The 13,819-nt window shown below is 36.1% G+C and overlaps 1 protein-coding gene and 1 pseudogene across 1 annotated transcript; both read right to left on the reverse strand.

Annotated features, from left to right (window-relative positions):
• Positions 1 to 339: 339 nt before the first annotated feature.
• LOC112796662 (small ribosomal subunit protein eS17z) lies at positions 340 to 1,335 on the reverse strand. Its single transcript, XM_025839224.3, has one exon. It carries the CDS (start codon positions 1,234 to 1,236, stop codon positions 613 to 615), a length of 624 nt encoding a protein of 207 aa, XP_025695009.2. The 5' UTR covers positions 1,237 to 1,335; the 3' UTR covers positions 340 to 612.
• Positions 1,336 to 3,185: 1,850 nt separating this feature from the next.
• Positions 3,186 to 13,819, reverse strand: part of LOC140184103 (uncharacterized) — a 42,657-nt pseudogene continuing 32,023 nt past the window's right edge.

Below are 13,819 nucleotides of genomic sequence, written 5' to 3' on the forward strand. Positions count from 1 at the left end.
CCCACTCTTTAAGTTTCCAGCAAAACATCACAAAGAATAACGCTCTCTCGGTTTGAACAAAATTATACTTTGAAGAAAACACCTTTAAGATCTCAACGTCATTCAATTAAAAGTTTTAAGCATAACACACCCCACATTCCCCTTTCACCAATTTCATAGTTTCAAGGTAATAATCAAGAGTTCAACTAAACTCGTAGAGCTTACACAAACTTAGGTAATTCTCAAGAGTTTAGTTGCAAAATCTAATCGTACATATTTCAGTTTCTTCACCAATTCATCAACATATATGGACTCAATTAAAGTTCATAACAAATCTTAATTAAAACCAAGGCGCACAAGTTTATCCTCAAAAACCTAATTAGGCAGAGATTCATCGCCACGCGTAAATATATTCGGCCTCTCGAATCAAAGACCACATAACAAAATCATAATAATCCAATATAAAAATACATCGCAGAATTTAACTAACAAGTCACCAGAGTATCAATTTCAAAAGACAATAATTAGAAACAAGAAAAACAAAACTGTTCAAGCAAAACATAATCCTTTTTCCCCAAATTAAAAACCCTAATATCGATAACAAGATTCCAACACATTGAAAATTTCTTTTTCTCAGTACCTCCTCTGAGCACCGCCGAATCCAGCGCCAGGGCGGCCAAACGGGATCTGCTGAACAGGAACAGGATCGACCTGAGTGATTCCAGGGACGTCAGACATACCTAGAGACTGAAGCATGTCGATTGTCTCCTTATCGACCTCGATGTGTTGAATGTCAATGGCGGACACATCAGGAACGAAGTCCATGCGACGCTCCCTCTCCTCTTCTTGAAGCTTGAGGGAGATGCCTCTGACCGGTCCCTTCTGAATCCGCTTCATGAGGTGAGTGGAGAAGCCTGCGATCTTGTTGCGGAGCCTCTTGGAAGGAATGAGTGCGACTTCTTCTAGAACCTTCTTGTTGGTATGGAAGTCAAGGGTCATGCGAGAGTAGTACCTCTCGATAACCTGGCGAGAAGATTTTTTCACCGTCTTGGTTCTCACGCGCCCCATTCTTTCTCTGTTTTTTCTTTCTTCTTCGGAGAGGTAGACTCTGAGAACAACACGAGAAGGAAGAGTGGGGGTGGCAGGGTATACATGAGCTATTAGGGTTTTGTGCTCTGTGATGCTGGGCCGGGTTTGCTTTCTTTTTTGACACGGCCCTAATGGAAAACTGGATCGACCAATAGAAATAAAATTCATGACAAAGAAATGATGTCATATTAAATGAATACATATTATAAAATATTAATTATCAAAATTAAAAACATAAATTATAAAATGTGAAAACAAATAATTAACTAAAATTTTAATATAAAAAATAAACATGATGTAATATGTAATAAGAATGAGGAAACTGAAAAAAAAAATTATGGAGAAAACTAGAAATGTTAGTAATAATATACAAGCAAACTGTAATTAGTATGCAGTTAGAAAATTAGTTACAATTAGAACTTTCTAGAAGACTCTAGAAATAGTTAGTTAGCTTTCAGTTAACTAAATCGGTTACATTATCAACTATATATACAGTTGTAGCACCTGTAAAATCAATTGAGGCAAATTCATTTTCTCATATAATTCAAATCCGATTCTTCTTTTCTCTGTATTTTTTTACTCTTCACTTCTAGTTTGATGCCTCATATGGTATCAAAGCTCTAGATCCATGGAGCACATACCTCAGTTCACCACCAGTGCGCCTGTGAGTGCACCGAATCAAAATGCGTTCGCTGCCTTAGCTGCAATCAAACTCAGCAAAAACAATTACAAGGCGTGGAAAAAGCAAGCTCTTGCGTGCATCAAGATCAACAAACTGTAAAGTCATCTCAATCCTTCGAAGATTCCAATAAGATTCAGCTCAGAATCAGATCGAGAAATCAAAACTGAAAGTCATGAATATGAAGAATGGAAAGTTCAAGATCAATGGCTAGTAGCTTGGCTAATTGCATCCATGGAACCGAGCTTTATAAACTGAGTAATCGAATGCGAGTATGCATACCAGATTTGGATCACACTGGAAGAGTACTTTGCGGCAAGAGTGAAAACAAGAATCAAACAGCTGAAAACTCAGCTAAGAACACTCAAGAAGCATGGCTCGACGGTAACAGAGTATATGTCAAAGATTAATCAGGTGGCAGATTGCTGAAAGCGCTCGGAGCACCACTCTTAAGGGAAGAATACATTGAAGTAGTCTTGGCAGGACTTGGTGAAGAATACAACACATTTGTCACTGTTGCAACAGCAAGAATAGATCACACCACTGAAAGTAAACTGGAAACACAACTCTTAACCTAAGAAGAGCTAATTGAAAGGTTCAGAAAGACACAACTAGGATCAATGCAAGTAAATATCACTCAAAGCAATGAAGAAATTCAAGAAAATTCTCGAAGAAGAAGCTACAACAACTACAACAGCAGAGGCGGCTTTCGAGACTCCAGAGGCAGAGGACAGTACAGAGGTGGAGGCGGCCGTTCCTCTTGGTGGCAAGGTAGTAGACTGCAATGCCAACTCTGTGGCAAGATTGGTCACATGGTTGTCCAATGCTATCATTGCTTCGACCAAGACTTTATGAATCCCCATCTTTAACCTCTAAACACAGCTCAACCTCCATCTTTTGCCTTCTACAACGATTCCAACCCAAGAACCATTCAGCAGCACCAACAATCACAAAATGCACCACAACCTACTTCCCCAAATCCCCAAGCACTCCTCACCCTCCCCTCATCAATACCAGACACAGCATGGTACCCTATTTCGGGAGCTTCTCACCACATCACTCATGATTCACGAAACCTAGCCACAGGAACCAATTATGATGGCACATAATAGGTCTTTGGAGGTAATGGTCAAGGTATGAAAATTAGGCATATTGGAAGTACATTAATGCATGCATCATTATCAAACAAACCCTTTCAGTTACAAAATCTACTCCATGCCCCTACCATCTCTAAAAACCTAATAAGTGTAGCTAAATTTGCATTAGACAACTGTGTCTACTTTGAATTCTGGCCTTACTTGTGTAATGTGAAATGCCAGATAACCAAGAAAGTCCTTCTTCAAGGACTGCTTAAGGATGGACTATACAAATTTGAGGGAGTTCAAATTGTTCCAAGAACTCCTAGTTTCAGTAATCACAGTATAACCAATTCAACCTGCTACAACACAAGCACTAACCTTAATTCACCCTCATACCTCACCCCACAACCCATACCAGCACAGCCCATATCAGCACATATCAAACCACATAAAGTCCCCATTGCAATTACAAATAAAGCCAAAGCCCTCCCTGCCACCAACCTTTCCATAACACAGCCCCCCATTTCCACCCTTAACACACCTTCACTACTCACTTCAAAAACCACGTCAGCACCTAACACTGCAGAAAACCAAAATACAGCCCCATCAGCACACACCAAACCACACAAAGTCCCTACTGCCATTACAAATAAAGCCAAAGCCTTCCCTGCCACCAACCTTTCCATAACACAGCCCCGTGCTTTCACCCTTAGCTTACCCTCATAACTCACCTCAAAAACTACATCAGCACCTAATACTGCAGAAAATCAAGATCCAGCCCTCACTACCAACACAATACCTCAGCCAAAATCACAACAGCAGCACTCACACAACAAGCAATCAAGTACTTACAATACATTCCAGCAGTCACAAAAGCAAGTCAAGTATGCTAGTGTCTTACTATCCAATAGTGCAGTGACAAATAAGCCAGATAGAGATGTAAATGTGTCAAGTGCAAATACACTAATAGCCTGTAAAAATATAAGTCTTACTGCACAAATGTGGCATAGAAAATTGGTTCACCCATCTAAAAAAGTCACTTCTATTGTAATGAAATAGTGCAATGTAATTGACAATGATTCAATCAATAAAAAGAGTCTTGAACCCTCATTGTCTCATGCTTGTTGTATCAGCAAAATACATCAACTACCTCACCTTGACTCACACACCAGCTATGCACCCTTAGATATGATTTTCTCTGACCTCTAGGGACCTGTTCCTGTGTACAGTAGAAATGGTTGCAGGTACTACATATGCTTCATTAATGCTAGTACAAGATACTCCAACATCTACCTGCAGCAAACAAAAGGACAAGCCTTTATTGCCTTTCAAAAGTTCAAAGCAGCAATTGAACTCAAAACTGGGTTGAAAATAAAAGTATTACAAACCGACAATGGAAAAGAATATCTATCTGCAGCATTTACCCAATTTCTTGAAACCAGTGGCATACAACACAAACTTACCCGCCCCTACTCTCACCAACAAAATAGAAAAGTAGAAAGAAAGCACAGACACATAACAGAAGCCACCTTAACCCTCTTAGCCCAAGCAACCCTTCCCTTAACCTTTTGGGGAGAAGCAGCCCTCTCAGCAACCTACCTAATTAATCTACTCCTAAATTCCAAACTAAATAATATCTCACCTCATGACGCCCTTACCAACACCAAGCCTGATTACTCCTTCCTCAAACTTGTTGGCTGTACCTGTTATCTCTTCCTCAGACCATACAACCAAACCAAGTTCAGCCACCACTCACAGAAATGCATTTTCATTGGCTTTGTTGCAAATCACAAGGGATATATTTGTCTTTCTTCAAATGGAAAAGAATTCACATCCAGAGATGTCATTTTCAATGAATTTGAGTTTCCCTACAATGAACTATTCCCTCCCCAAGCTACTACCACCCCCTATCCCAAACCTCCCCTCTCCTCTACCTACCCTTAGCCAATACCTCAGCTATTATCCCTCCCATAACTCATCCCCCACCACAACCATCCCCACCCATTCTGCCCCCCACAACCCACCCAATCCCCACTTCCCAGCCCCCAACTACCCTTGCATTCATTACATGATACTTCCAATATAGCTAATTCAGTACCTGATTCATTATCTACCTTACCTGTTTCTGAAACTCATGATTCTATTTTTATAATTACTAATGCCCCTGTCAGTGTTTCCCCACTTACCACAAGTACTCTCTAGCCAGGTTGCATTGAAGTTATCTTGCCGCTTCCTCCACCAGCCCCAGTCAATCATCACCCTATGCAGACTCGCAGCAAGACAGGGAACCTTAAGCCCAGAACCTATCCTGCAGTCCTCACCACCCCTGCCTCTAACCTCACTGAATCCCTACTTTCTTCTATTCAACAGGCGCTGGCCAGCCACCACTAGAGACAAGCCTTGTAGGAGGAGTTTGATGCCCTGATGCGCAATAAAACTTGGCAGCTGGTACCCAAACCCCCCACCACACACTGACCCAATAATTGGCTCCAAATGGGTATTTCACATTAAAAGGCACCCAGATGGCACCATTCAAAAGTACAAAGCTCGCCTTGTCACCAAGGGGTTTCACCAACGAGAAGGGGTCAACTATGACCAAGTCTTTAGCCCTGTCGTCCGTTCGCCCACAGTCCGCATAATGCTTAGCCTAGCACTCTCCAAGGGATGGTCCATTCGGTAGTTTGACTTCAACAATGCCTTCCTTAATAGGGATCTATATGAGATCGTTTTCATGTCTCAACCAGAAGGGTTCACCTCTCCCACTCAACCCCACCGTGTCTGCAAGCTCCAACGGTCCTTATATGGCTTGAAGCAAGCTCCCAGTGCATGGTTTACAAAGCTCAAAGATACCGTCAATTAATTTGGCTTCACAAACACCAAATCTGATACATCCCTCTTTACCAGGTTCTCTCATTCTTCTGCCATCTACATTCTAGCTTATGTGGATGATATACTGGTTACTAGGAGCTCCCAAGCTGAAATTTCCACCCTAATTGCTCAGTTGAATGATGTGTTTACACTCAAGAATTTGGGGAATATGAGTTATTTCTTGGGCATTGAAACTATGAAACTCAATGAAATTGACATGCTCCTGTGTCAAACAAAGTACATTCAAGACCTGTTAGCTAGGGCGGGAATACGTGATGCTAAAGCAGTACCAACACCTATGATATCAAGTCTCAAGCTATCAGCTAATGGTAAGGATATCCACCACAACCCATCCCTGTACAGATCTATAGTTGGGGGCCTCCAATATGCTACAATCACCAGACCTGAAATCACCTATGCTGTGAACAAAGTCTCTCAATTCATGCATACCCCTCTAGAAAGCCACTGGAAAGCAGTCAAACGGATCTTACGATACCTTGCCGGGACATCAAACTGTGGGATGAGATTCCAAAGAACAAATAAATATTGAATTTATGGCTTCAGTGACTCTGATTGGGGCAGTGACATTGATGACAAGAAATCAATCAGTCGGTTCTGTGTATTCCTAGGACCAAACCTAGTCTCATGGTTGAGTAGAAAACAGAATGCAGTCTCAAGAAGCTCCATAGAGGTAGAGTATCGAGGGTTAGCTGCTGGCCTAACTGAGATCCTCTGGATCCAAAACCTGATGAGTGAAATAAAAATCCCATGCTCCATCACACCCAATCGCTACTGTGACAGTCAAAGTACAGTCTTAATGGCTGCAAACCCAGTCCTTCACAACAAAAGCAAATACTTTGAACTTGATCTTTACTTTGTAAGAGACCATGTTGCATAGAAGAAAGTCAATATCCTGCACATTCCCTCTCAAGACCAAATAGCGGACATATTCACAAAACCTATTTCCAGCCTCAACTTCCACAGATTCAGATCCAAGCTCAGAATTACAGAACGAATCCAAGCCAACAGTTCCAACAAAAGCATCACTACAAAAGGAAACTCCAACAAACAAAACAGTAGGGTTGATGTTAGCAGTAATACACAAGCAAGCTGTAATTAGTATGCAGTTAGAAAATTAGTTACAACCAGAACTTTCTTGAAGACTCCAGAAACAATTAGTTAGCTTTCAGTTAACTAAATTAGTTACATTATCAATTATATATACAGTTGTAGCACCTGTAAAATCAATTAAGGCAAATTCATTTTCTCACACAACTCAAATCTGATTCTTCTTCTCTCTGCACTTCTTTACTCTTCACTTCTAGCTTGATACCTCACAGGAAATATGTAATAGGAACGAGTTATAGTTCAAATGGCATAATCACTTTATTTTTACTTAGACGTATCGGATTTAGTCATAAAAAAAATCTCGAATTCGAGTCTTACTCCTAATTAAAAAAAAAAGAAAACTGAATATTTATATCTCAAAAATAGTGTATTTTTTTTTGAAATTTGAAAATTAGAGTGAATAAATTGATATCTTTATGAATAAGTCAACTATAAATATAATAAAAATTGAATCATATGATTTAGTTCAACATTTACATGAACTTCTTAATATTATCTTTGCAAATAATAAGTTTTAGAATAAAAAATAAAATATGGAATAAAACATGTTATAAGCAGAAAAAAAAAACAATTAAAATATAAAAAAATATATATGTATATGTGATATAATAATATATTATGATTATTGAAAAGCTGAATTAAAATATAGTGATATATGATGTGGTCATTATATAAATTAGATGGTAAAAGATATATGCTTTTATTATTCAATATAACAAAAACAATCTACTGATCGATAGTATAATCAGCAAAAAGATTAGAAAAATGATGGTCGTCTCTAGTTAAGTGGTGTCGAAAATAATAAGAAAAAAAAGTGCTAAGTGACAGGATATGATATATTTAAAAATATAGAACAGTAAAATTATATATGTTCAGTAAAAACACAACATATGCATAGTTGCACATATAAGATTTAAAAAGAAAGCAAAATTATAATAGACAAATACGAGGGAAAAAAAAAAATACTTCTGGTCATCCTCTAGCAAATGCTAAAGTAATAAAGGGTCAGTTCTTTAAAATCTAAGGATACATTAGACTTCTGAAAATAATAAAAAGAAATTAATGATTAAATAAATTCTATCCAAAATGAACGGTACAAAGACAATAACTAAAGTACTAAACATACACATTATCTGAATTTTTAAGGTATTTAATTCATCAACAAGGCAACTAACAATTTTCTCAACTTTTTCATTGATAACTGAGCCATAAGCTTCCCACTATCATTAGCAATTTTTGTATCTAAAAGAGTACAAACTAAATTTTAACTATATTGTAAAATTATAAACTTTTCAAATTAAAAAATTCAAAATTTAAATTTTCTTAAACTGTATTACTTGTCATTTTTCTGGCAACCTTCACACCAATATCCAGCACAAATGTTTTTATCGCTCATTTTTGTTGCAAGTTTGGCAAGCACAATACTATATTGTTTGTCTGAATTTATGAAGTTTATATATCCTCTAAGACTGAAAAGTTAAGGTTGTTTCAGAATAACAAATTAAAAAATTTATTCAAATTTGCAGAACTTCAATACTTTAAATGTTCAGATAAAAATATACACATATTAAAACTATTTAAAATATCATAACATTATAGAAAGTTAGAACTCAATGAATACATAATTCAATTCTAGCCTTAGTTAATCATTAAGAAATTTTGAAATTCTATGACACTTATACCTAAACACCATGTATTTAAAGGGAATGTAAAACTGATTGCAGACGGATTTTCATTAGTCAAATTGGGCAAAGGATTTAAGAATAGGAAAAGTCTAGGGGCAACAATTTTATCAAATTCTGTCTAGTATGTAACCAGAAAAAAAAAGAGTCATTGAATGAAATTTCACACCAATCTCACACCATTAAAAACTTCATTAATAGCTATTTAATGGCTATAAATTCCAAAAGTTCCTGCCCCTAACATTCTTCTTAAATTTACACAAAATGTTTTAGAGAAAGATCAAAGGAAAATATCATATTCTTAAATTACTTTCTTATACCTATACCGTAACCTCATATATCACCATTTGTTTTGTTGAAAATTTTTATATTGCTTTTCAAGATTAAATAGTTACATTCTAAATATTAAGAAAAATGTATGTATTTCTTCTTTTATATTTGCAGGACTGATGCCTTCCTTGACCTACCTTCGATCATATAAAATTATAAATCAATAGATATGGCTAACATCCAAAAGAATCTAAAGAACCTACCTTTAACTCCAAAAGTTATATTTTTACTGAAGGGAATAGACTTTAATTTATAACGAATAACGGATGAGAGATTACCAAAATAATTTTTCTAAAGCTGAAAATCATCAATAACTTCTTGTGATAATCAAAATTACATGAGTAGGTGGTAAGAGACAATAAAAAAGCAAGACTATATCATAAGAAGTTATCGAGGGTTTAGGGAGTTTAATAAATTCGAAGCATTAAAATTTCAACGGAAAGATTGGAAGGTAAAAAGAAAAAAATGACACAAAAAGACATATCCCCTAAAGACACAGTGAAAACATAAAAAGATAGATAAAAAGTTTTTTTACTATACCTTTAAAAAACCTATTTTTAGCAACTAAGGTTATCGGAAGGGATTCTTTACTAGACCATAAAAGAACCTGTCCTTGACAACCTAGATCAGAGGGATAAAAATTGAAAGAGACTAGCACACAAAATTACCTTAGTGTTGGATCCTTCAATCTTCTTCATGCAATAAGTGAAGCAAATCACTTACTTCACATAATCACACTAATAAAAATGCATAAAGCAATTGGAAATTTTATACATCAAAAGTTGTATAAATGGTCTCACCAAAGGTGAAAATAGGTCCCTAAAAAACTAACTAAAAGATAAGATAAGATAACTTAATTTAAATCTTTTAAAGATAAGATAACTGATGAGTGGATATTTTATACGCTTTTTGGCATCATTTTCATATAGTTTTTGTTATATTTTGTTTAAGTTTTATTATATTTTCATAGGTTTTAGTACAAAATTCATATTTTTGGATTCTACTTTGAGTTGTTGTGTTTATGATGATTTTAGGTATTTTCTGGCTGAAATTGAGGAGTTTTGGCAAAGTCTGATTCAGAGACAGAGAAAGGACTGCAGATGCTGTCAGATTCTGACCTCCATGCACTCGAAAGAGCACTTCTGGAGCTACAGAAGTCCAAATGGCGCTCTTTCAACGGCTATGGAACGGTAACATCCAGGGCTTTCCAGAAATATATAATAGTTTATACTCTGCTTTGGAAATGAAGAACCAAAACTGGCATTCAACGCCAGCCAGCAATCCTATTCCTGGCGTCCAATGCCCATTCAGGAGTACAAAGCTGGCGTCCAACGCCGCAGAGGGAGTACCAACTCGTGGCTTCACTCAAGCTCAGCCCAAATACTCACCAAGTGGGCCCGAAAAGTGAATTTTTGCACTACAAGACTAGTTTATCTTATTTTTGTAATCCTTAGTTACTATATTAGTATATATAGGAGGAGATCACCCTTGTTTAGGATCTTCTTCCCCCACTTTATGCCATATTTTTGAATACATTACTATTTTTTGTAAGTTATGAGTCACTAACCTCCTAGGTTAAGGTTAGGAGCTCTGCTGATTCTTATGGATTAATAATATCACTATTCTATTTCAATCTATGCTTGATTCCATTCTAAGATGTATCTTCGTTCTTCATCCTAATGAATTGGGAGTGTAATTTGACCGTCATCTCTATTTTACATGGGTTCTTGCGAGTCCTTGACGGAATAGTACTGAACCACAAGCTTGATTATACATCTCTTAGACGTCTAATTTGGAGACATCAGTGCAGCCAAAGTATGGGGCAATTAGGGCCTTTGTGGTATAGGCTAGAACCAGGATGCAACATTCTCTGATTCGGAAGATCCGACCTTGTCTGTGACTCTTTGAGTAGGATCACAAAGGGAATGGACTGTAAGAGCTTCACCCCGTTCAGATTGGATGACCGCTGACCCAGCGTTTGATCTGAAGTAGAGGAGGCTAATGACCACTGACCTAGTGTTAGTCATTTACAGCCTGCCATGGAATGAATCATCAGAAGTTGGAGTAGATGGTGAGAAAAGTTGATCCAGAAGGAAGAAGCATCTTCGAAGCCTCAACCGTTCTCTCATTACTGATTTCACATCTATCTAGTAATATTTTATTTATTTATCTATTTTATGTGTTTTTCACAACAACTATCATCTTTTCAAATCTCTTGACTAAGATCTACAAGGTAACGATTGCTTGCTCAAACCAACAATCTCTGTGGGATCGACCCTCACTCACCTGAGGTATTACTTGGATGACCCGGTGCCTTGCCGGTCTATCTGTGTGAATATTGCGGAGTCAATTTCATGCACCAAGTTTTTGGCGCCGTTGCCGGGGATTGTTCGAGTTTGACAAACTACCAGATTATCTTGTTGCTTATATTAGGTACTTTTAATTATGTCTTTTGTTTTCTTTTTCAAAGACTTTTTCAAAATCCATCTCTTCTTTGTCTTTTGTTAAAAGTTTCGAACTTTCTTGGTTTCTTTTACCAAAATTTTTCAAAAATTGTGTCTTTTATTTGAGTCTAGTGTTAGTTCTTAAGTTTGGTGTCCCTTATGTTTTTATCTTTCCTGAAAATTTTTCGAATTTGTTCTTGAGTGTTCTTCTTAGTATTCAAGTTGTTCTTGTTTCTTTTCTTGTTTTGATCTTAAAAATTTTTAAGTTTGGTGTCTTTTGGTATTTTTCTTTTTAATTTTCGAAAATTAGTATCCTTTGATCTAAACATTTTAAGTTTGATGTCTTTTGGTTATTTTTCTCTTTCCTCATTAATTCGAATATATATATATATATATATATATATATATATATATATATATATATATATATATATATATATATCTTTTAAATTTAAACTTTACTAACAAGAAAAGTCCAAAAAAGTTTTAAATTTTGATTTTAAATCTTATCTTTTTAAATCTTTTCAAATCTTTTCTTTTAATTTGATTCTTTCCTATTCTTATCTTTCTTTTGAATTTTAAAATTCAAGACTTTTCAAATTTTTATCTTATCTTTGATTTATCTCTCTTTAAATTTCAAATCATTATCCTATCTTATCTTAATTTCAATTTTCAAAATCAAATTATGTTTTCAAACTTATTTTCAATTCTTTATCTTATCTTGTTTCAATTCAAAATTCAAAATCAATTCTTTTTCAAATCTTTTCAATTCTTATCTTATCTTGTTGACTTTTCCTTTCCAATTTTAAATTTAAAATTTTTTTCAAATCTTTTTCAAATCTCCTATCTTATCTTAATTTCAAATCTTTCTTAATTAGTTACTTGTTTATCTTATTTTAATTTTAAAAGTTTTGTATCTCTTTAATACTCTCCTTTCTCTTTCGCCTTTTTTAAAACTTTCTAACTAATTCCTCTCTTTTCTATTTTCGAAAACTTCTTACCTCTCTCTGTTTCTTCTTTTTTGAAAACCACCTTTTAATTTTCAAATCTTTTTAGTTAATTAGCTTTTAATTTCCTTCTTGCTTTTCAAATTTAATAAATAAATAAAATAAAAAACAAAAATATTTTTCAATTTCCCTTTCTATTCTTAATTTTCGAATTCTTCTACACCCTTTATTCAAATTCTTTTTCTCATTCTTCTTTCTTCGTCATATCTCACAGGGAATTCTCTATACTTTGACATAGAAACTCCCATTCTCTTTTTTTCCTATTTTCTTTTTCTTATTTATGAGCAGGAATAGAGATAAAAAACCTCTCTTTGATCGTGATCCTGAATCTGAGAGGACCATAAGGAGGCGTTTACAACAAGTTAAAGCACAATACTCCAGAAGAGACCTCACAGAACTTTTCGAACAAGAAACTAAAAATACAAACATGGCAGTCAATCAAAATAATGGAGGAGATGCAAGGAAGGTTCTTGGTGACTTTACTGCACCCACTTCTGACTTCTATGGAAGAAGTATCTCCATACTTACCATTAGAGCAAATAACTTTGAGCTTAAGCCTCAATTAGTCTCTCTAATGCAGTAGAATTACAAATTCCTTGGACTTCTTCTAGAAGATCCACATCAATTCCTATATGAATTCTGCAGATCTATGATACTGTTAAGACCAATGGGGTAGATCTTGAGCTCTACAGACTTATGCTTTTCCCTTTTGCTGTTAGAGACAGAGCTAGGATGTGGTTGGATTCTCAACTCAAAGAAAGCATAGATACTTGGGAAAAGTTGGTCAATGCTTTCATGGCCAAGTTCTTTCCACCTCAGAAAATGAGCAAACTCAGGGTGGAAGTTCAAACTTTCAGACAAAAAGAGGGTGAATCCCTCTACGAAGCTTGGGAAAGACACATGGTGCAAGAACCCCCACACTTCGTAGAACTGTACCAGCAAGTACACTGGGTCATCCAAGTAATACCCGAGCAAGTCAGGGTCGATCCCACAAGGATTGTGGTTTGAAGCAAGCTATGGTTATCTTGCAGGTCTTAGTCAGGCAGATAGAAGAGTTGGTTTGAATTATGAGATCTGAACTGGGTTGATATGTTTACAATGATAATCTTAAATCTTAGATGGTTAAGGCTTGGAGTTGCTTTGTCCTACTGGATTAACTCTGGTCTTACTGTCTTCTTCAATTGTGAATGATTTCTTCTATGGCAGGCTATATATGATCAACGTCGTACGGCCGTGGTCGCCAATCTACTCTGCTTCAAATCAAATGCTGGGTCAGTGGTTATCCAATCTAAATGGGGGTAAAGCTCCTGCAGTTCATTCTCTTTGGTGATCCTATTCAAAATGCCACAGACAAGGTCGAATCTTCTGGACTAGAGGATACTACGCATTGGTTCTAGCCTCTACCACAAAGACCTTAATCTCCCCATACCTCGCCTGAACTGGTGTCTCGAGAAGTCCTCAATGAAGTCATGGATTAGCTGTCTAAGAGATGTATAATCAAGCTGGCGGTTCGATGCTTTCTAGTTACGCATTC

The sequence above is a fragment of the Arachis hypogaea genome, chromosome 4 (genome assembly GCF_003086295.3).
Source record: "Arachis hypogaea cultivar Tifrunner chromosome 4, arahy.Tifrunner.gnm2.J5K5, whole genome shotgun sequence".
In the NCBI taxonomy this organism is placed as follows: domain Eukaryota; kingdom Viridiplantae; phylum Streptophyta; class Magnoliopsida; order Fabales; family Fabaceae; genus Arachis; species Arachis hypogaea.

Bases quoted from the DNA above. Each gene is read 5' to 3' on its own strand.
- LOC112796662 (XM_025839224.3), bottom strand. From the start codon at position 1,236: ATGAATTTTATTTCTATTGGTCGATCCAGTTTTCCATTAGGGCCGTGT.